Source organism: Planococcus citri, chromosome 4 (assembly GCF_950023065.1).
Source record: "Planococcus citri chromosome 4, ihPlaCitr1.1, whole genome shotgun sequence".
In the NCBI taxonomy this organism is placed as follows: domain Eukaryota; kingdom Metazoa; phylum Arthropoda; class Insecta; order Hemiptera; family Pseudococcidae; genus Planococcus; species Planococcus citri.
In genome coordinates, this window is record NC_088680.1 from 53,469,817 (window position 1) to 53,495,179 (window position 25,363).

General features: G+C 32.6%; 1 protein-coding gene across 3 annotated transcripts in view; it reads right to left on the bottom strand.

The window, feature by feature from the left end:
* The window catches only part of LOC135845520 (cell adhesion molecule Dscam2-like), a 135,144-nt gene that overhangs the window by 34,311 nt on the left and 75,470 nt on the right, over positions 1-25,363 (bottom strand). For 2 of the 3 annotated variants that reach the window (XR_010558767.1, XM_065364114.1), the window contains exons 1-2: positions 21,900-22,047; positions 21,163-21,349 (exon numbers count right to left, since the gene is read on the bottom strand). Coding sequence is in view for 2 of the 3 variants with exons in the window: in XM_065364114.1 (XP_065220186.1) it covers positions 21,163-21,349; positions 21,900-21,984 (272 nt within the window). In the remaining variant the exon portion in view is untranslated. Of the gene's footprint in view, positions 1-21,162; positions 21,350-21,899; positions 22,048-25,363 lie in introns of those variants that run through there. The other variant, XM_065364115.1, reaches the window with a different exon arrangement.

Consider the following 25,363-nt stretch of genomic DNA (forward strand, 5'->3'; position numbering starts at 1 on the left):
CTTTTTTTCTGATCGGAGAATTGAAAAAACCATTTGAAGGGATTTTCGGAGCCATTTTGATAGGTATACTCGTAAAACGTACGCACGTATACTGAATTTGATACCTATACTTGGTTTGAATTCTTAAGTTATATTTTCAAACGTATGGTATACAATGCTCATTTTAAATAGATTCTAACGATGAGAAAAATCTCCAACAAAGGTTTCATTTTATTGTCGAATATGTTCTAAAATCCCATGGTACAAATACGTATAATAGAGTGGGTCGTTTTTTTTAAAAAGTTGAATGCGATCGAAGGTTACTAAAAAGTTGTGTTTGCCTAGACCTTGAAAAAATATAGTAAAAAAATGCACGCTTCAGATGAAATGTTTTCTTTTTTCCTGACTCAATTGACATTGAATTTTGGAAATTCTCACCAGCAAAATTTCAAAAAACACGAAATTAATTTTTTGGAGGAATTTTTACTCAATAGTAGCAATCTTTTCATAATTTCGACACTTTTTCACAATACATGGAGTTTTTTTTTTTTTTTGATATATTCCCTCAGAATTCGCAGTGATAAAATCATCAGGTATTTTTGATTATCGAGAAATGTTTGTCAACGTACTTGTAAGTGTTTCGAATTCAAATCCAAAGCACATCAAACTTATACTAATAAAATTAATTCGTATTTTCAAGAAGGTAATGGTATTCAAAAATCGTCAATTTGAAACAAATTAATGTTAATAAATTTGCATACCCAAAGCATATTTACGGCACTGAACTCCTGTTGAATAAATTGCCTACTCGCCCGACAAACCATCTCGATCATCAATTTTAGGTCGAGTTTTGATCGAGTGCAAATTGATCGATAGTTTTGATCGTTTCTGTGTCGATTTTAAAAATCGATCGAAAATATCAAAATATTCGCCTGAAAGTTTTTAACGGTTTCAAACAGAATACAAGTTTGAGAGCAACTCGATCTTAAATCGCTATATATTTTCTTGCATAAATCAATGACGATTTTTTGGTCGAAAATTCACATTGATTTTACGTCGATTTCTGCCTAAAGTCAAAACCTGACTTCAAAGTTTCACAGATTTTTTCTTCATTATAGACGTTGATTTTCCATACAGAAAACTGGATCGATTTTAGGTCGATTTTTACTACACAATAAAAATCATGTGAAAATTGATTCCAAGTTGTTACAGATTTGTGGTACTATAATCGATAACTATTTTGTATCAAGAAGTATGACCGACATTTCGTCAATTTTTCGTCGAAATACAAAATATGCCAAGACTTGACACTAAATGTTCACTGATTTTTCTCAGAAAATTGACTCAATTTTGCAAACATAAGTTGGTGTCGATTTTAGGTCAATTTTTTTAGATAAATGAAGATAAGTTTTGAGGTTGGCTTAAAATAGAGGCACATTTGTGGAATTGCAATCGATGACGATTCTGTACTTAAAAATTGGGTCGATATTTTATCAATTATTTTGTTTGAATAAGAATCGATCAAAACTTGACTGTAAAGGTTCATTGATTTTTTTCTTCAATACCTATAGACATTGATTTTGCGTACAAACGAGTAAATCGATTTCTGATCGATTTTTACCACATCATACAAGCGATATGAAAATTGATCCAAAGTTGTTGTAGATTTGCAGTATACTGTAATGAAGGACAATTTTACATCTGAAAATTGGATCGATTTTTTGTCGAAATGAGAATACACCAAAACTTGACACAACCTTTATTGATTTTTCCTTAGTAAATTGACTCGACTTTGAAAACAGAAGTTTGTGTCGATTTTAGATCAATTTTTTTTTTTTAATGAGGATGTCTCATGATTGGCCTAAAATAGAGGTATATTTGTGAAAGTGCAATCGTGACGATTTTATATATAAAAGTTAGGTCGATTTTTCATCAATTGTTGTGTCTGAATAAGAATCGATCAAAACTTGATGTTAAATATTTATCAATGTTTTAAAAAAAAAATTCTACATTTACTCTAGCGTGGAAATATTTTGTCGACTATTCTGTCTAAATGAAAATGGTAATAATTGTATCGATTTTAAGCAATTTTTTGGCCAAGTTGAAATAAGTGGTGTGAAAATCGATTCAAAGTCGTTGTATTTTCGTGGTTATGTTCTCACTGCATGTACAGTAATCAATGACTTTTTTATATGTACATATATACCTACGTTGATTTTAAGCTGATGATCACTTGGAAATGAAAATGGCGTGAAAATTGATTCAAAATTAATGTATTATTATTTGTGCTTTTGTAACCAATAGTTTTTTCAAGTTAAAAAAAAATTGAATCAATTTTTCATCAAATTTTTTTATGAATTGAACATAGTCAAAACTTGACTCAAAATATTCATCAATTTTTTTCTTAAAAATATAAAATTTTTTCTGCACATTGAAGTTGAAGTAGATTTTGACTATTTTTTGATGAGAAATGAAAATAGTATGAAAATCGCTTCAAAATTTTATGGTTAATTTACAGCACAGAAGTAGTAAAAGTAGACCAAAAATTGATAAAAAATAGACGTCAATTTTTCATCACTGATACAATTTACTACTCGCAGATAAAATGTGTAGCAAACTGTATAAGTAGTTTTTCCAAAAAAATTAATGTTGAAGAAAAGAAGTGTTATAATATGTCACTTCATTTCTAAGGGGTCATCTCGACCCAATTTTTGAGTCATGGGAAAGTCAAGGTGGAGTCGAGGTGCAGGGATTTTACCATCAAATCATTTCAAATATCAATTCACATAATATTTTGTATAATTTGCATAAATATGCACTAGAATACGAAGAGCGATTTTCTAAAGATTTAAGGTCGTTTTTCATAAGCTCGACACAAAATTGATTAGAAAAAAGTGTCGATAAAAGTACTCAAAACCGTCGTCACAGATATTGAGTCGATTTTGCATCAAATCACAAGAAAGTGTTAAAAAATCGACCAATAAACTACACACAATCTTCAAATTATCGACAAAAAATATGTGGCGATGTCTCAATATGAAAAATGCTCGATGGTAAATTTGGGTCGATTTTATATCAATAATGTTCGAGATTAGGTAGATTTTATGTCGAAAAAACTGATGAAAAGGAAACAAATCGGTCCAAACTCAACTCAAAATTTGAGTCAACTCGACCCTTTTTTTTCTCGATATTGTGTCGAGGTGGTTTGTCGGGCGGTTCGCCGTAAATATTACAATTCAGTGTTGCTATCTTGGCATAAGTAATTACCTCTCTACAATAAGTGCTGTGTTTTGAAAATCTGCAAAAGAATTTCATCGCTGTTTTTGAAAATAAAAAACATGATGGAAAACTGTGTTTTAAAAAAAAATGCTGGTCAATTTTCTCAATTACTTACTTTATAACATTTCTTCTGAATGTTGGTGTGATTTATAGTGAATACGCTGCCCCCACTCACAAAATCATTTTGACATTCGAGCTTCCATAAAATTTGATTTTCGTTCCTCAATTCTTCAATAAAAAAAATTATTGTATTGGATTGAGCAAATGTTCTCTACATATACCAATATTAGAACACTTTGGGACATTTCATTGCACCCCCGCCCTTTAAATAAACCCTTATAGAGTCATAATTACTTCACGATAGTTATGGATAATGGATATCATTTTTGTTGAAAAAATTGTGCCTTATACATATTATAATGGTCATTTTCATTGAACTAAATTTTGTTGAGCCTAATTTCATTGGAATTAATTTAGTTGAGTTTCGTTTCATTTTGTTGAGCCCAATTTCGCTGCACTTAATTTTGTAGGCTCAATTTTTCTGAGCCCAATTTTGTTGTACCTAATTTTATTATGAATATTTTCTTTGATCCTAACTTTGTTGAGATTATTTTTTAGAGCTAATTTACTTGTACTCAATCACTCAATCTTCTTTGGTCTTATTTCTTTTGACTCAATTTTATTGGGTGTAATTTTTCTGAACACAATTTTGTTGTGCCTAATTTTATTACTCGTATAAAAATTTCTATAGTCCTAAGTTTGTTGAGATTGTTTTTTAGAGCTAATTTTTATTTGTGCTCAATCTTTTTTGGTCTTATTTCTTTTGACTCAATTTCGTTGGGCTTGATTTCGCTGAGCTCAATTTTGTTTTGCCTAATCAACTTTGTCAAGATTTTTTTGTGGAGCCAAACAACGTTTATTTGAGTGCAATTTTGTTGGGCCGAATTTCGCAATGTTCAGTTTGATGGATTCATTTTTATTGTGCCTAATTTTGTAGAGCTCAATTTCATTGCAGTCAATTTTATTGGGTTGCATTTTGTGAGGTACAATTTTTTGGGCACAACTTGGATAAATTCAATTTTGTTGTGCCTAATTTTATTGTGAATAATTTCTTTGGTCTTAACTTTGTCGAGATTTTTTTTGTAGAGCCAAACAATTTGAGTGCAATTTTGTTGGGCCGAATTTCGCGGTGTTCAGTTTGATGAATTCATTTTTATTGTGCCTAATTTTGTATAGAGCTCAATTTCACTGCAGTCAATTTTATTGAGTTGAATTTTGTGCGGCATAATATTTTGGGCACAACTTTGATAAATTTATTTTTTTGAGCCTAATTTTATTGATCTTTACTTTGTCGTGTTAAACTTTATTGTTGCTATGCTGCCTGTGCCTAATTTTAAGACCAACATTTTTATTGTGTCCAATTTTGATGCATTTACTTCGTTGTTTCCAATTTAATTTTGTTGTACTTAATTTCACTGAGCTTGATTTAGTTTGCACCCAATTTTGTTTTTCTCATAGTGCCTAATTCCTTTGAGCCAAACTCTGTTGAAGTTATTTTTCAGAGATACTCGTAATTTATTTGGGTGTAGTTTTGTTGGGCCATTTTTTGAAGAGACAAATTTTGTTGTTAAATTTTGATGAATTAATTTTGTTGGGTACCCAACTTTATTGGTGTGCTCAGTTTCATTGGGCTTAATTTTATTGTTCAATTTCTTCGAGCCTAACTTTGTTGAGATAATTTTTCAGAGCTAATTTATTTGAGTGCAGTTTTATTGTGCCTATTTTTGCGAAGCCAAATTTTGTTGTGTTCGACTTTGATGAATTTATTTTATTGTGTTGTGACCAATTTTGCCATACTCAATTTCATCGGGCTGAATTTTGCTATTCCCAATTTTACTATCGGTTTAATTTTGTTGTGCCCAACTTTGTAGTTCTTATTTTGCTTAATTTGTTTGAGACCAACATTTTTAAGATGCATTTTGTTCAAATTAATTCATTTGGGCGCAATTTTGTTGGACTTGATTTCATGGAGCTTAGGTAATCATAGTGAGCCTAATTTTATCATGCTCAATGTCATCGAGCCTAATTTTGATAAGCAGTCTTGTGAGCTCAATTTCTTTCAGTGTAACATCGTTGGGAAAAAGTTTATTAGACGAGTTAATTTATTTGGACTCAATCTTGTCGTGCCTAATTTTCTTATGATTATTGAGCTCAATTTCTTCGAGCTCAACATTGATAATATAAGCTTAATTTTCTCAATATAATTTTGAGGGATCTAATTTATTTGGGCTTGATTTTATCAAATTCAATTTAGGTGGACTTGATTTTGTCGAGCTTAATTTTTCGTGTACAATTTCTTTGGCCCTAATTTCATAAGAGCTTAATACCTAAGATCTAATTTCTTTGGACCCAATTTGAGTGAATTTAGTTTTGGTTTGCCCAATTTCTTGGAACTCACAATCATTGTGTTGTAAGTTCATTGGACGCAATTTTGTTGCACTCAAGCATCTATGTACTGTATTCATTTCATGTGCTCTACTTCATCGGGTCTACTTTTTGGGTCTAATTTTGTCAGGCCAAATTTTGTAGAGCTCAATTCTTCGCAGTGGATTTTGTTGAATGGAATTTAAGTTATTATGTACTTGATTTCGTTGAGCTCAATGTTGGTCCCCTGATTTCATTGCACCTGATTTGTTTGAGCCTAATTTGATTGAGTTTAATATTGTTGGGACTCATTTCTTCGAGCTCAACTATCTTGGGCTTAATTTCTTTGCACTAAATTTTGTTGTGCCCAATTTGGTTAAGCTTAATTTAGTTTCGCTGAATTTATTGGTCTTCGATATCTGATTTATTTGATTTACTTAGGTATTTATTTGATATCTGATTTAATGGCTTATTTTTTTATTTTATTCCAGATCATACCGACTCCAACCCATAAAGATTATTTCGCCCCCTGAGTCTGATTTATGCTCAATTTTTGACATTTTGAAACAATTGGCGATGGATTTCTAGACATCACGAAGCATCTTGGCTGAATTCTGAATTCTTCAGTTTAGTTCTTGAAAAATACTTTTTCATAGAAAATTGGTAAAATCTGAAAAAGTTCATTTTCTATCTTTCACTGGACACAGATGTGCACAACATTAAAAAAAGATGCGAAAAAAATGGGCTCTCCAGGTCAGAACCTTTTTCTGGAAATTTACGAACCGAAGAATAAACTAATAAGAATGAAATATTGGCTGTGATAAGCAACAATCGATACCAAGTACGGAAAATCATTAGGGATGATTTAGTTGAAAGGCTGATTTTTTCCCCAAGCAGTCCTTTTTTTTGCATCCTTCTCAAACACCCTCACACGATGAGATTTAAGCTAGTAGTACAAAAAATTCGCGTACACGAAGCAAGTATAGTGAACGCAGTTGGTGGCAATATGCAACATATGGTACACGACCGATACCATTACTTACATATTTCGTCACATCTTGCACCAGTTCGCTAATTCGTATCAAATTCGAGCCGATTTAGAGCACATAGCCATAGATGGCGATGGCGTGTACCCAACTTAAAAAGTACGTATTGAAAAAAAAAGTTAGGATTTGAACAAATCTTCGTACTATTGTAGCAGTAAGTATAGATATAGTTATAAAAATACAAAGTTGAAAAAAAAACACTACCTTCTCCTCCTTCCGGAAATATCGTAAGCTTTCAGAGGCAATTAACGAATGGTTCAATTTAGCGCAGCAACTTGGAAATCTCTGAATATGACATATCAAAATTTCATCATCTTAACATCGAACAGTCTATATACGGAGCTTATATTAAAAAGATTCTCGAGATCTTTTTTTTTTGCCTCTTCTCTCGTCGTTCTCTCACAGAAGAGTATATAGCAAAAAACACACTTATTGAAAAGCAATATTGAGAGCAAATAATTTCCCCCAGAAAAAGTCTTGTGATTTTTAACATCAAGATGAAAAGGATTTCGTTTAAACGAAGAACACTACGAGAAGAGGGGTGAAAGGGGAGGGGGGGTAACGTATACGACGACGTGCGGTTTCGTTGTGAACCAGAAAAACTCGTTGCCGAAGAAAAACCCCCGGTATACGTTATTGACATTTTTCTTTTGTCGCACCGTTGCTTTTTAATCTGCTGCTGTATTTTCCAGTTAAATAAATCAAAAATGAACGGAGTTAAATCGCTCGGGATTACATCGGCGGGCGAAATTTGTTCAAATAATTTTATCGAACAAAATGTACATGTAACTTACGTATCAATGTGTACTTTACGACAGTATATTGTAGTACCAAACCTAGACCGAATAGCTATAAAGTAGAATTTTATGTACCATCTTTGAATGTACACTAAATAACAGAGAGGAGAAAAAAACTTATTCGTCGCCTAATTTCCCGCCAAATAATTCGATAAGAAATTTAACCTAAATTTTTACACAGTTTATCTTTTTTTTTTTTTATTAAAACACGCACCATGCGAGATTCTTCGCTGAATTCTCCAGCAGCGTACAATGATTTATTACGTTTAAAATCCTTTTTATCGATAAGATAAAGTGCTCTAAACAAAGGCTCTTTTTTTTGTTATCGAACATCTGTTACGCACGTTGACTTCTCCACAACCGGCCAAACAGTCAATAAATTGTTCGCACAGACGAACCACACGACGCAAAAAGAGAGACGAGCGGAGAGAAAGAGACAGAATACGTGTCCGAACGAGCGAAAACGATTTGTATCTTTAATTAACATTCTGTCAGGATAAAAAATTTATTTGATTTTCGAACCGAAACAGAGAGAGGAGAGGCTCGAATACGGAAACATGAGACGGCTCTGAAAACATATCCTGATTTTATGTTCAGCTTTTCGTCACATTTTTAGGCGTAGAAAATCAAATTCGACAATGCTCCAGTTTCAACGTTAAAACCAACGTATTATAATATGAATATAAATGGATATCTGTCTCATAATCCTCACAAATGAGCTGCATACATTTTGATAGGAAATTTCAAATGGATTTTGAGAGTCAAGTGCCAAGTGAAGGGATATAAGTGTGATATCATGGATGGGCTACAACCAATATTTCAATTTTTAAATAAATTAGATACCTACTTATTTCATTTTTTAGATGAAAAGATTTAACCTTGGACACAGAATTTTTTAATCTAAACAAAGATACGAAAATGAGTCAAAATTTTTCAATATTTTCAAAATTAGAAAAGAAAAATTTTCATTATGTTTCTAATCCAAATTCAGTAAGATGCACATTTATAAAATGCTTTGTAATTTTTTTCAGCACACATTGAAAAAAAGAAAATGAAGTCGAAAATGAAAAAAAAATCAAGAAGTGCGTGTTCAAAAATACACGCAGCAATCGACGTATTTTTCTCTCGCAACATTCGAGTAATATTAAAATGTCAAAAATATCAAAAATTACTACAAACATTTCCATATTTTTCAGTACGTAGGTAGGTACTAGGTAGGGAAGGAAAGGAGAATTTACCTTCGAAGAATATTTATCGTTTCTCATCAATAAAAAGGTTCGCCTATTTTACGTATTTTGGAAGCCGAAAAAGGATATTTTCCTTTCACAGATGTACTTTGTTGTTGTACGAGTAACTGTAATATTCTGAAATCGTTTTCGTGCTAAAAAAAAGATCGCAAGAAGTGAAATAACTTTTAATGTTGCGATTGCAAAAAGGAGACTTGTTGAATATGTCGGTAATTAATTTTTGTTGTCGTAAGTAATTGAAATGGACGATTTCGATCTTGATAATAATGGTATACGTTTGTTTGTTTTTTGTTTTTTTTTTTGTTACTTTGTGAATAAATTTCTAAAATAATGGTAGGTGCCTATAAAGGCATTTGTACTTTGAAAACTGATAAAATTTCAGTATGATGATGTTGTTGTGGAACTTATACAAAACATGTTATATTTTACTGAAGAACTTTTCTCGATAATTGGAATTTGGGTTTAGGTACTTCAAAAGCAAAATTGAAAAACCTTTGTCTATAAATGTTTGCCCGTCATTAAAATCGAAGCGATTGCAAAACATTCAAAGAAATAAGAGATCATTGCCTTGGATAACAAAAAGTTTTTAGTTTTTGTTTTTCCACTTTCAACGATTCAAGCTGCATACATTGAGAGGGTATCTACAGAACAACAAATCTTAATTACACATTATTTTAACACTTTTTCATGCATTTTTGTCAAAATTTCATCAGTTTACCGTGAGGGTTTAAAATGCTTCAGGATGTAGTTAAGCATACAGTTATTCAAGAGAAGATTTCAACGTTCTCTGATGCAAATTTTTCCAAATTTTGTCAAATTTTAATGAAGTTTCATTTTTTTTTTTTTTTTTTTGGTAATTTTTAGTGATTTTAATGTTATATTCAGGTTTTTAAGTAAATTTAACAATGTTTTGCACAAGTTTGGCTGTATTTTGACATTGAATTTTCATCAATTCAGTACCTATATTTTTTTAGTGATTTTTGATACTTTCACGCATGTTTGTAAGCCACTTTGAGCGATGATTTATGCAATTTTTATCTACCGCATTTTGCTTGATTTTTACGAAATTTCTTCCGTTTATAGTAATTTTTATCAATCTATTTTTGATTTGTAAATCATTTTAAGATTTTTTAAAACATTTTTTCATGCAATTTGCATGAAATTTTATTAATTTTTCTGCTTTTTATAAGTAACTTTAACAATATTTTATACAATTTTGGCTGATTTTTTTCAAATGTAGCTGAAATTTCAGCCTTTTTTTGGTGATTTCAAGTGATACTGCTTTTTTGAGAACTTTTACTTAATCTATCATCTTTTGATGCATTTCTGAAATATTCTTCAAATTTTGCAATATTTTTCCAAATTTTTCCAAATTTTGTTTAATGTGGTGAAATTTTGCTGATTAGACTGAAGTTTCATTAATTTTTGGTAATTTTTATTGTTTTTAATGTTTTCATGTTTTTATTTAGGGATTCCAGAAATGTTATGAAATTTTTCTTACAGTTTGCCTAATTATTTTGACAAAACTCCGGACTTCTGCTCAAGGTAATTTTTATTTATTTCAATGGTTTTCTGGTGTTTATAAATCAATTTTAAGATGTTTTTAAATCTATTTCACGCAATTTTCGTAAAAATTTTAGGTATTAATTTTGGGATATTATTTATGTTTTAGGCATATTTCTGGTGAATTTTATTGAATTTATATTAGAAATTGTTTGATGATTTACAGCGTTTTTTAAGTTGTTTTAATTCGTGTAATTTTTATTAAATTTTAGATATTAATTTTGGTGCATTTTTCACGTTTTGAAATAATTAAGCAATGTTTGCTAAATAATTGAACGTGTCACTTCAAGAGGGGCATAAGTTCACTTATGTCCTTTTTGGTGCGACAACGGATTCGTGTTCCCTGAAGCCTTGGCAACATAATGAGACCCCGCCCACTTTCCAAAATGATTTTCTCGTAGAGTAATGACGTTTTAAAACCACGAAGTCCCTAAAAATCACGATGTTCGACCATTTTGACATCACCACATCGGCACCGTAGATATTTTTTTTAATTTTTGAGAAAAAATTTTGTCATTTTTTGGCGTGTGATTTTTTCGTCACAGGGCGGGTATCGAAAAAAATAACCATGACGAAAATTGTAGAGGATGAAACAACGAACATTTTCGTATAAAAATTTTCAAATTTACCTTCTATACACAGAAGTTCTGACGTCATTAATACGAACATGTCAAAAATACAGAAAGTCACTTCAAAAAGGACATATAACTTTGAGTTTTAAAATTGCTCTGGAGAAAAGAGAAATTTATTTTGTGTGATGAGCGAGGTGTTTTCTTGTAGCGAAGACATGAAATTTTTAGAATACAAAACGTTTCCGGCTGAATTCCCAACGTAAATACGAAATAAATTCCACTTAAAACTTCAAACGCGATTTCCCAAAATCGCCATTTTTCTCTTATGTCCTTTTTGAAGTGACACGTTCAATTGAGACTTTGGTCTTTTTGATAATTTTTAGTGATTATATTGATTTTTTGAGGGATTATTTTTCTTTATATTTTTGTAATTTACAGTAATTTTAAAGTACCAATTTATTTGTTTTGAGAATTTTTTTTTGCCTTTTTGCATCATTATTGGGGACGAAATTCAATAATATTCTTTGAAAATGTTTGGGAAGAAACCTTATTTAAAAATGTTTTTAAACAATTTTTTGATTCAGTTTTAGGTTTCAGTTTTTGTTCAACATCAATCTTTTTTTTCAATTTTTGATTTTGAAATTGGCGAGTGAAAATTTTTACGATTCCAAAGTACGATAATGCGAACACAGCAACAGTGTAATTTCAAGTTTGCAAGTTACTAACATGCGAACAATGTATGGTAGTATTCGTAGGTTCGCAAGTTGCGACACTACGAACCTGTATATGAAGCGTTCGCAGGTTCGCAAATTGGCGAGTGAAAATTTTACGAGTCCAAAGTACGATAATGCGAACAGAGCAACAGTGCAATTTCAAGTTTGCAAGTTATGAACCTGCGAACGAGGTATGGTAGTATTCGTAGGTTCTCAAGTTGCGACACTACGAACCTGTATTTATATGAAGCGTTCGCAGGTTCGCAAATTGGCGAGTGAAAATTTTTAAGAGTCCAAAGTACGACAATGCGAACACAGCAACGGTGTAATTTCAAGTTTGCAAGTTACGAACCTGCAAACAAGGTATGATGGTATTCGTAGGTTCGGAAGTTGCGACACTACGAACCTGTATATGAAGCGTTCGCAGGTTCGCAAATTGGCACCAGTTTTTCGCCCTCCGTGCAGCTACGAAAATGCTCTATGTTTACCCGGGCCGGAAATGAAATTAAGTCGAGGAATATTGCAGAAAATTGAATTTCCAATCAACATAATACCTTTAATTTTTTTCTAGGAGGCTTAGTATTCGATATATTTGCAAAAAAAAATTCTCTTTTTAAAAATTTTTATTCAATCTTTTTTTTTAAATTCTCGTAAAATCAGATTATTGCAATCGACATTCATTAATTTCATCGTTGATACAAAGCGGGTGCGTTTTTAAATTCAAATTTTCGCTTAGGCTACGTGAATCATTTTTTTTCGTTTTTTTTTTTCAACGATGAATTTTTTTGGTAAAAAAGTTTTCCAACCGGGAATCAGACTTTCCTATTTTTTTTCAGCCTCCTAAAAATTGTTCAATGCAAAATTCGATGTAGGTATATAAGAATGTCGAATAGGTATGATTAGGAAAACGAATTCCCATGAGAAATAGATCGAAAAAATTCTCAAAAAATTCAAATTTCTTCAAAAAGTAAAAAAAACGACTTTGAAATGGCTTATCAAAGAGTGCCTGTTCAAAATTTACCTTATTTGTTGGAGCTGAATTTCATTTTTCAATATTTGAGCAATTTTTGGGAATCCCATTTGGCCTATTTTCAATGGAAAAATTAATACCTACTTAATTTAATGAAACTTGGAGAGCGAACTGAAATTTGGTTCAAACCTCGTTTCGGCTTTCAGGTTTTAAGCCATTCTGGGGCTTCCAGTGGATTTTCTGCTTTTTCAGATTTTTAACCCTTAAAAGCACGCTCCTAGGAAAAAGTGGTGAACTTTTTTTTTTGTGATAAACTGTGTTCCAAGAGTCTAAGGAACAGCAAAACACCCAAAAAAAATTGTCGAGCCCATAGGGCAGATTTTATGTAATGTACACTATAGTGTACACTGCGCATGATGCTGAAACTTACTATTGAACGTTGGTATGCGCTATTCAGTTCACAAAAACCTGTTTATGTCATATTTTTCTCCTGAAATACGTACGTACAGCATGTGATAGGGTATATAAAGTGAAGTTGGTGGCGCGACAAAATGATAAATTGGGGGGGGGGTTGAAATTTTGTCAACTTTTTAGTTTCAACGAACACCCCCCCACCTAACTACACCCCTCCACAGATTTTTTCAGCCGATTGGTTAGGTGTGGTTTTAATAAATTTTGTGTATTTTGTAAGGAAAGTTAGAAGTTAATTTTTATACTCGTATTTGAAAATTTGTGCAGTAGAATGAATATCTGTCGTCGTTTCTCTTGGGTAAAAACTGTGAAAAATTTATTAGGAACTCGAAGTACAAAATAACATCATTGGAGCAAATGTTGATTTTTATGGCTTCAAATTTTTAGTTTTCAGGAAATTATAACATTTAAAAAAATAAGAATAAGGCCCAAGCCAGGCAAGGGCAAAAGCTCTCAAAAATTCACGATTCTTCATTTTTTAGGACAACATTTCATGTTTTCAAAATGAATCAATTTTGGCAAAAACTGAAAATTGTTTACGAATTTTAGATGAAAAATAAGACCTTTTTTTTTAGTATTTTAGCAAAAGTCAGGACTTGTGGCAGTTTTGACTGGAATGAACTGACCTTATTTTGGGAAATTTCAGTAAAACAACATTATTTTTGATATGTATAGGGAGAAGTCAATTTTTCTACTGTTGAACTTTACATACATATAATTCAAGAAGTGAAAACTCAGGGTTTTTGATGATTATTCTTTGATTTTTCCAACTTACACAAATTTTCCTCAACTTTTTCTAAATATACTCAATTACTGCCCCCCTCTGTGGCAGACCAACCAATAATTTCAATCCGAAGACAAATTTTCCATGTCGGATTCTCATGGTAAAATTAATTCCACATCCCATTTTCTTTTCGAATTTTTGAGCTAAAGCAGCTCTTGGGATTTCCTGAGTTCTACTCTACTTGACATTACTCACTATCAGAATACCTATCAGAATACAACTCGTAAATGATCTAGATCTGTTCTCTTCAAAAATACAAAAGTCTATATAGTATAGCTATCAAATGAGGGGGCTAGTGTCTATTACAACATGATCCCAAACCATCTTTTTTCAGGAAATGCAAAAAACTGATTCCGAGAAAACCTATCCCAAAATTCCCGTTTTTTTTTGGCTAGTATTGTACTTAGATCTAGGTATTTAATGAAGGTTCATGAAAAATTTTTTGAAATTCCACCCCCAGGGGGCAAATGGGACCACTTTTAATTTGGAACATGTTGGTTTAGCCACCAGCAAATTTTTTCCCCTCATTTTATGGTCTGATGACGTTGAAAATTGGATGTGTAGCCAAAGGGGGGTCAAAAGGAACCATTCCCCCTTCCCGTTTCCAGCAAAAAATTTTTGAAAAAATTATTATTTTTTTATTTTTTTTTTCTAAAAAATGAAACGCGATTTAAAACAATCGGTTATCATTTGAAAAAGTGAAAACGTGAAGGGAGGTCACTTTTACACAAGGCAATCTCAATCACTATGAACAGCCTGCTTGAAATATGGAACATGTCAATTTTGCCACCAGACCCTATTTTTGAAGGCCCGTCTCACACTGAAGAAATTATTTTTTTAAAATTCTGTTTACACCAGTCGATGCAGCTGGTAATGCTGTATCCAGTGATGTGCCTAACTCATTTTTGTCAAAATTGGATCATGTCGTAATAGACACTAGCCCCCTCAAATGTCTTATGAGTTATAGATACTGACCGCGTCACTTTTTTCCAAATGGGATAAAAATAACTGTTTCTTCAGGAATTCGGCTCTCTACTCATTCTCTTCCAAACATTGGGTAATAAAATCGGTTTTATTGTTCTCAAATAATAGCGCTGGAGTCCGTAGACGAACGTGACAAATACAATGTACAACAGATTTCAAGGATACCATCGTGCGTGGTGTACACTATAGCGCACGCCGCACATTCAATTCCGGTTGTAATGTACTCTGCCATTCGCAACGTACACTATAGTGTACATCATCTTTCAGCTTTAATTCTGGAAAGCTGGAGTGATCAAATGGAAAGTTGACTTCTTCCTAGTAAATAGGAGACTTTTCTTTAATAAATTCCCACTTTGAAATTCCTCAGATTTTATAATTTAAAAATGTCTGTTTTGATGCAGTAGAAAAAACTGAAACACACAAACTTTGAACTTGCATAAAAAGATTGTATTTCAAGAAAACGGTTTGAAATTTCAATATCCTAGGCGTGGAAAGGTTTGTAATAATTATTAGTGAAATGAAAATTTGAATCCGGCTCATAGAGAAAATTACAAAAATTCTCAAAGTGTGCATACACTACAAAGTGTACGTTGCGACGTTTAGGGTTAAAAATCGTAATAATTCACTGGAGTCAACAATTGATTAAGCTAGTGGAAAATTAGGCGTAAATGTTTGGCTTTTTACATGCGTAGCTTAATCGAATGAAATCTTAATTTTTTCGTGAAAATTGATTTCAAAATTTATAAATTATCTAGAAATTGATCAAGAATGAAATTTAATTTTTGGCATTTGGTTTGTGAGTGACGTATTTTTGAAACGTCTATCGAAGCAACTTTTTACAAGCGCACGTATCATAACCGCGACGAAAACGTTGGTTAGAGAGAGATAGCGATAGATTCACATTTTTTCAATACGTTGTCGCTTCCCTTTTCAAATAATTATATAGTTCCATGGTCTTCACTCACGTGAACAAAAACTTTCATTTTTTTCATAATTATTCATTTAACCTCAATGTTATGTTGACTTCTTCGTTTCACGTTACATCATGTACTGGGACACCCTGTATAAATAATCAGGAACCTATCTGCGTTTATTCCAAACATGAAGTACATATGTATAATAAATTCATATATCTATTCAATAAAACACCCACATTGCATTTTATCAAGAGGAAAAATTTATGTTCAAATTCGATACCACCTGACCTCAAAAACACGCTGCTAATTATCATCCGAAGGAAATATTATCACCTTACTTAAACCTCGCACCACCCTGTATACTCGTTGCAACATTTTAACACCCCAGTCTATTTGTTTTTATATACCAGTGACAATGAACCAGAATATACGAAGAACGATCAAAATAATACTTCTTTTATTACAGTCGATAAAAATTAAACATTTCATGCCCTTCTTCGCTTTTTTCATCGGGGGCTTTTTATTCCGCTTACGCTCATCGGTTATACACGCGATGCTGCCGACAAATAATCAAAAAACGTAGTATGATGGCATCGAGTATAATACAGCGATGAGGCAGTTCTGGGTGCTGCGAAAAATGCTTTCTTAGGATTATTTCCCCCTCGTGTTACACTTCGTCATCGGTTACATTTGCGGGGTAATAAAAAGAAATGAAAGCATAAGGTAATCAACATTTTCATAAAATTTTTAATAAAACCCCAACGTTTATAACGACCTTCATAAAAATTTCGTTTAAATTGAATTCGCCTGTAGTAGGAGAGAAGAATTAACATAGGTCTGGTGGTTTGGGGTTCGGTGACTTTACTCTCTCGCAGCACGAGTTGTTGGAGCTCATCATTCGTCATTAGCAATTCGAAATGATTACTCGTGTTGTCATTTTTGTACACGGAGCAATTCGCCCTCGATGTGTGTTTTTTTTTCTATTTCCTTTTCTGCGTTATTATGGTGAAAAAAATACATGTGTATTCGTATATGAACTGCGGTAAGAAGATATTGATCTGCGATAACGATATGTTGGAGTAAAATTTTTCAGACTGTGTCGATGCCATTTACGAATCAATTTTTATGTAACTCTTGCGTGGTAATTTTCCTCACGATAAGGAATATTTTCATATGTGAAGATAACCAACGAAAGAAAACGTATATTTGAGGGGAGATTTTTTTCACTGTCGTGTTTGAATTGAATGATAAGATCTTCTGGTGGGTCTATTTCATGAGCATAATTATTATAGTCATTTGGGTAGGTTTGGAAAAATGTGTTATTTTTTGGGAGATTTATTTCATTAAAATTCATCTCAATTAATAGGAACGATTTCTTTTTATTCCACCTTCGTCCATATTACTTATGAAATTAAATCCACTTCTGGCGATTAGCAAAGAGTATATACCTACATTAACCTGCAGCTAGACATACCTACCATTTTTTGGAATACAGAGATGATAAATGAAGATTAACCTACTAAATTTTTCACCTCGCAGCTATTTTTTTCCTCATAAAATTTTTATGAAAAAAAAATTACAAATTCTCCATCTTCCAGGAAAAAAATAAATTCTCAACAATCGAATAAAATCGAAAACATTGTTAGCATAAACTTCACTCGCTGTAATCACCAGAGATGAAATATCAAACAACAAAATAATATTTAAAATATTAAATTAAAAACTCGCAAAGGAAATTAAAAGGTTGAACGAAGGAGTGAAATGAATTTCCGACGTTGTGCGAGAATCATTAATTAGTCGAGAGATTCGATGATGAAGAAAACTCTCACTCTCTCTCTCACGTCTCGCAGCAGAATTCTAAATAAAATAGAATTCCCTGCTATTTAACGAGTAAGAGTAGGTTGAGTCGTGCAGTTTTCAACGTCGTGTGTATGATATTTCGTCTCTTACGGAAAAGGAAAGCAAAGGTGTATATTCTGAAAGCATGTAGCTATTCTGTCTGTGTACTTCGTACTACAGCTTCCTTTCAGTAATGATATTAATGTTCGCAGAGTGTATTCGAGTGAATATGATTCGTAGGTACGCGAAGAATTGAAAAATCAACGTTTTAAACACGAGCCCGTTTGATCTGACATTGTAGGTATACGAAGGAATATAATGAAATATATTTCATAAAGAATATTTTGTAACAATTTCATCGAACGTTGGAAATTACTCGCAACACTAAACGAGTCTGTATATGAGAAAACGTACCTAACCTACGAGTACCTGTACTTGTCTGAATTGAAAACAGTACGTTGCTTCATTGTCATACTATAAGATACTTACCTACTCAACGAATTCAAAAGTTTACATCGTCGTCGTCAAATTTTCAAGATAGTATAATTTTTTCATCTCGATTTTATTCCATCGACTTAGTTGTTAATTAAAATGAAGCTTTTTTTTTTCAATGAAAATCGAAATGCTTTTGCTGAATATCCAGGTATATGGATGGAATGGGAAAAGCAGTGGAAATTTTCCATGATCTTCGGTAATATTCTAAATTTTACGCATCCCTGAACAGAATTCTCTCAGTTTTCTCGTTTATGTGAAGAATTTCGCGGCTGAAAAATTAATTAGGCGGATACAGATTCGAATTAATCAAGCGAATGTACAGAATTTTCCTCTCAATCGAATACCTGTTTGAGTTTTTACTTTCAGCTGCTGTGAAATTTTTTTCTTTCTTTTTTTTTTGGTGATCTAATTTATTAGCAATGCGGTTCTCTCAATTTTTTTTCTTCTTTAAATTTGATTGCCGAATTGATTTTTGACTGTACGCTCGTAAAAAGCATACCTACCTACGGTTTTCTTTTCTTTTTTTTTTTTTGAAAAACTAAGTTACTTTTTTGAGACGACAAGAGATGATTTTGTTGATTTGTTTCCTCACGAGAGAAATGTTCCAACCAACAGGAAAGTTTCTGAACCAGACAAAAGGGATTTGAAAGAGCATTCAAAAATACATCACCATCAAAAATTTCAGGAGCTGAAATTAATTTTTCCAGTTTTTGGCGAATTTTTGAAAATTTAAATTTGATTCATTTTTCACGAGGAAACCCATCAAAATTTTATCAAATTGACTCAAAAGGCTGAAATTTGTTTCAAGGTGCCATATTTTAGATCATCCGAGTCCATTGGTAATGGTTTCCGAATCATTTTGGATCTCCAGCAATCATTTTTGAAAACAAAAAAATGAAACGGTTGAAGAATTTTGGATTTGAACAGAGAACAAAAAAATATTTTGAAAATATGTGCCTTAATCGATTCGACAGGGTCACAACTCACAAAAATCGTAAATTTTAGTTTATAGGCATTGAATTACATTTTTACATGTACCCTACCTACATTGTTGTTGTTGTTGTTTTTTTTTTTCGAAAACTGGGGAATCCAAAAATCAATTAGTCTCTAGAAAGGTACCTATTGAACCATCAGCAATCGACTATGAAGGTCTAAAATTTGAGCATAAAATCGAATTTTTGCTTTTTTCGTCATGAGTGATGAATTTTTCGTTTTAATTTCCAAAAGTAGGTAATTATCAATGAAGAAAATTTTGGATATGAGTTTTGAACAACACAAAAAATTGTTGTAAGCAATGCTGAATCGATCAGAAGAGTCACATAAAGGACCTTTTAACCAAACACGTGAAACATGGGAAAAAATCTAGAAAAATTATCTGTATTTTTCCAAAATTGATCAAAAATTGAAAAGAAGGAGAGAGAAAAGAGGGGAGGAAATCTGGATTTCTGAACACTTATCGTGAGTGCATTTTTGAAAAGGAGGGATGAAGATGATCTACCTAAAAATACTCACAGATTTTTAAATTCTGATTCCTGCAGTGGGAGAAGAAGAATGAGAAGTGGCATGACTTATAAGAATGTGGAAAACACTCCCAAACGTCAAGTTGGGCGCATTTTTGAGGTGGAGAAGCGAAATATAACAATAATAATGCTCTGAATTCTTGAATGTATATTTTTAAAAGAAATTAGAAGGGGGGGTAAATTCTGACTCAAGAAAAAGGCCCCGTAAAAGTCTCATAAAAGGCCAGTTTTGTTATTTGGAATTTTTTTCAGACATCGTGCACTTTTCTAAACAGCAAACCACATAGGTAGCCTATTAGAAAGGTACCTACTTATAGATATGAAATAAGCAATAAAATTAGAATTCGTGTGATTTTCATTGTAATTTTTTTCATACCTGCTTGCTGAATGTTAAATACTTTGTCTAAAAAAATGTTTGAAAATTACTTGAAAATGCAGAGGTAATTTTATGAAAAGTTTTTCGAGATTTTTTCAATTATAGCCAGTTGGAAAAATGATTCGAATTTCTTAGTTTCGAATGGTGAACTTCAAAAAATCCATAATTTTTCTATATCACTTTTTTCTATTCTTTTTTCTCGTTCTTCTGAATTTTTTTGAAAGTTGGCAGGCGCAATACTTATTTAAATTTAAATCCTAAAAAATTAAGTACGTATGTATTTGAAAAAAATCTTGTGGGATATTTAGGCGCAATTTTCAACTCGGTGAGCATCCAGAAACACGAAATCCCATCTTTTTTACGATCAAAACAGACCAAAAAAATTAACAGTGGAGAAACTGTCTGATTTTCACGATTTTAGTATTCAATGGAAACCAAACTCTCATCGGTGAAATATGTTCGGAGATATTTTCAAGTTGACAATAAAACGTTTACACATTTCAACGGTTTCGATTTAAATGGCGTTTAATGAAAAATTTCTAGAAGGAAATTTATCGCTTCGCAGCAGCTGTTTCCTTAGCAGTAGACTAGGTTTCAAATTGTACCAGCATATTTACAAGCTTATGTAATTAAGTGTAATTATGTAACGTCGTTACTTTCGTAAAATGTTGCACACTTTCGTAGAGCGAACGATAATTTTATAAGGTAAACTGAATTTTACTCTAAACAGAGTCGAGTCGTCTACTCCGTTATCAACATTTTAATATAATAAACACGATAAGAACGACTGATGTGTAATTTTCCGTTGTTTTAGTATAGGTACCTACTTTCACGAAACCATACACAAGCACTTCATTTTATAGTTTATAGAATTTCGCGATGAGGTGGATTTTACACTTTTGCTCTTTCAACAATGAAATGAAAAAAACAATAATTTACACAAATAAATTATTCAAATCATCAATTTAGTAGAAAATGAAGGGAAAAAAACGCTGTCTTTTAGAAATATAAATTTGTAAATGAAAACAAAAAAAAAGGGGAAAACAATTAAGTGTTTTCCGGAGTCGAAAGGGAAAAGCTTACCGGCGTTAATTGTTTGACGAGAAAAAAATGCTCTTTTTGTAAAAAAAATCTTTCGAGCGGAGAAAAATATTGCTTTAGTAAAAAATTAAAACTTACAACTTACCTCAAGCCTGGTATTGTAGTGACTTCTTGATGGTCTTGATCTAGCCATTGTATGCTCGGATGGGGATTACCTTGGCCTAAGCAATTCAGTAAAGCACCACGTGAACTATTTACCAAGTGGATGAACGGAGGAGGTTCGACCAAAAATACAGGTCCGGTTAAGTACGAAGTGTTTGTGTAACTAATACCTGAAACGTGACATAAAAAAAGTAGGGTTAATTTTATAAAGCTAAGAAATATCCGGAAGATGAATTTAGTTAGGTAGCTCGTATGTGCTATATAGATACGTATAGGATAGGCCCCTACATGTTTATTCGAATTTAATGGAATGAACCGCGTCGAATGCCCATTTTATATCGAACGTGTGGCCATTATCTTATTAAATTTGAATTACGCGTAGGCCAAATGTCGCCACAGATGGACGAAAGCTTCGCGAATAAATTTTTAATCAGCGGGATTAAGCCGCGTTAAGTATTTGTGATTCGAATCTTGAAGTTTTTTAAAAAAAATTCCGAGCGATAAACGAATTAAGCCGAATAACTGGGCATGCATGCCAAGATGCATCAATGAGGGCCAAAATCTTCATTTTATTCGAAAAGTGAGATCAAAAAGATTTTAAAATATTTTGATTTTAGATCAGTGCAGTTAGACTCACTAATTGAAAATCGGTTTAAGGAAACTAAATTTTGAAATTACATATTATGTATTCTAAACTAGGTAAGTATATAATATACCTACCTGTCTTTTTACCTAGAAAAAACAGAATTATTACGAGTGTGAATAAACTCAAAAAAATAATCGTACGACACATTACACGCTTCATTTTGTAGGTAAACTACCTAGGACCGAACGTTTCGGATGCTAGTAGCCTTCATCAGCGGCGTATAAAAACATACTAAAAATACAATACACGAATATGATGAACGAAGAGTAACAAGCAGATAAAAATAAATACACGTAACTACCAGCCTTGATTATATAATCAAGGACTACCAGATAGAAAACGACAATACAGAGAGAGACCTACCTAACTCATAACAAGTCGATATATTTCAGTAAAGCTCGCCAGATCTGTTCTGAAATTAATGGCATTTTTATTTTTATTTATGAAGAATTGAAGATGCATTGCAATAATTATACGTATAGAGTTAATGTTCAACTTCTAATTTGTACAGACATTTCTTCTGTGCCTCTCAGAAGGTGGCCTTTGAATCGATGTTGGTTTCAGCACGAGCAATGGCCACCTCTGAGAAAATCATTTTTGCAAAAAATTTCCAATTTTGAATCTAAAATTTTATAATTTTACCCATGCAACAATTGTCGACGTTGACATTTGCATCGCCTACGTTTTTTACCAATATACTTAATGATGGAAAAGTGACCAATTAGTTATTTAGTAGGAATCTTCTGTCCATAAGGAAGTCGCAGGCTAATGAAAATACCGCAACATTTTTTCATTATTTCTGATACCTACTCATACCATCTTGACATGTAGATGTTAATTTAGATGCTCAACATCTACAACTATGTCGACCAATTTTTCAGAATTGAAATTTCTGTTTTAGTGTTTAAAAGGTTGGTAAACATTTCAAAATAAGTATTATCTTGTTTAAAGAGGAAAACAAATTGTTAATGGCATTGATAAAAATATTCACTTCTCCCTAGTTCGGAGTTGTCGATGTTATGTTGATGTGAAAGTTGATTGTCCACAAATACATCAACACCAACAGTGACCAAATTTTCAAAGATTTCTCAAATTTGGAAAATTACGTTGATATTATGGATGTAATTGTTGATGTTGAATTCACATCAACATTAACATAGACATGTTGTCGACATGAAAATGTATTAGTTTAATACTCTTAGATGAAACCTTTCTCAATAAAGAATTTAATGATTAACTTCTAGATTGTACAAACTTTCTGTCTGTAGTTCTCAGAGGTGGCCTCCACGATGATGCTGCTTTCAGCACAAGCAATGGCTATTACCAAAGAGAAATCATTTTTGGAAAAAAATGTTTGATTTTGAAAATTTTGAAGCCAATGTTGATCCATCCACACCTGTCACATTTGGATCCTACATGTCGATGTAAATTTTGACCCAGTGTCAAGCCAATTGTCAACATGAATGTCGATCAACACTGATGGATAATTAGGTACTAGAGCTGAAAACGGTTACGCTACCTGCTAACCGGTATCTGGTTAAAATACTGGCTAAACCCGCTAGTGGTTGTATCGGGTTGATTCGGATATAGATAGTAGCGTATAGCAAGTACAACCCGAATGTTTTCGCACTTGGTCTGCGAGCGCACCCCAAAATTTGATAATGCGTAAGTGGGAGGAGTTACGCTTAGACACCTGTCATTCGTATGCGTGGTTGACGTTTGACATGATTGATGACAATGATGATGTCATGCTGGTACACCAGCTACGCATTCAATGCGCTACTAGTTATATCATGAACCGGTGTGACATTTTTTCAACTCGCTACCCACTACTAGCGAGAAGCGAGAATTTACGATACGGGTACAGTAGTTACCCGCTGTCAGCGAGTACTGTTTTCAGCTCTATTAGGTACAGTACATCGATATTTGGCTCTACACCAGGTTCAAATTCACATCGACATGATTGTGGGATCCAAAAGACATGGAAGTGGATGTGTCAACATTTACATTGAAAAAGGTAAAAAGAACCTTTTAGCGAGAAGTTTGTTAGATTAGGAAGAAATAACTCTTGCTTCTCAGTTTTTACTATTTATTAGTGCAAAGCTTTTCAAACACCAAGTGTTCATCATCAGGCTTAAATCACTATTGAACAAAATAACCAAGTCTACAAGCTTATATACTAGTGTACAAGGGTGTGGTAGTTTAACAGTACAAGGGTGTGGCAGTACAAGGGTGTGGTCATGTGGAAGAGGGTGTGGTTGTAGGTGAGGATGTGGTAGGAGTCATGTCTTCAAGTTTGGTTTTAATAACAGAAAGTAGGATATTTTCTAAGGGTTTTAAGTCCCCCTAAATAAAAATAACCAAAATAAAGAAATAAAAAACATCATGTCTATTGCTTCCAACCTTGGCTACACAAAAACATCTATCCAAAAACTTATAAGAAAACATGAAAACAAAAAACTAATCAGAGATGCCACAACTTTTATTGCTGAAAAAGATGATGTCAAAAGAGTTAGGATCAGTTACTATCCCCCTCTCACAAATAAAATGAAAACAGTCTTCAGAAAACACAACATACAACCCATTTTCACCAATGATAACAAAATTAAAAACCTTCTTGGTAACACTAAAGACAAAGACAAACCTGAAGACTGTAGTGGCATCTACAAAATCAAATGTAAAGATTGCCAAGGAATTTATATAGGTCAAACCAAAAGAAACATCAAAAAGAGGTTCAAGGAACATCTTTATTATGCTAAATACAAATATGAAAATAAGTCTGCTCTCTCAGATCATCTCATTGCCACCAACCACACTACTTCCTTTGAAAACCTGAACCTCATACAAAAAATAGATAAACCATCTCAATTAAACATTAGGGAAGCAATAGCCATGAAGAAAAACAAAACAAATTTACTAAATAATGACTTAAAACCCTTAGAAAATATCCTACTTTCTGTTATTAAAACCAAACTTGAAGACATGACTCCTACCACATCCTCACCTACAACCACACCCTCTTCCACATGACCACACCCTTGTACTGCCACACCCTTGTACTGTTAAACTACCACACCCTTGTACACTAGTATATAAGCTTGTAGACTTGGTTATTTTGTTCAATAGTGATTTAAGCCTGATGATGAACACTTGGTGTTTGAAAAGCTTTGCACTAATAAATAGTAAAAACTGAGAAGCAAGAGTTATTTCTTCCTAATTTACATTGAAATTGATATGGTCATTGTTATGCAGGTAGATTCTCCAAGAATTCCCCAAAGCGAGTAGGTAACCAAGTAATAAATCACAAAAATGTTTAGATTCACAAAAACACACTGGGTTAAAATTTGGTGACAGACTCAAGCAATTGACTCATAAAATTTATTACTTACATTGTCAGTACTTTGATGAATCTGCCATCAAGTAGTGAACAAAACATCAGAAATAAAAAATGCTGTGGCGACTGATTCAGCTCCTATTGAAAGGAATGAAACATGAAAACAATGAATGCAATGCTCAAACTCAAAGCCAGTATTTTGAG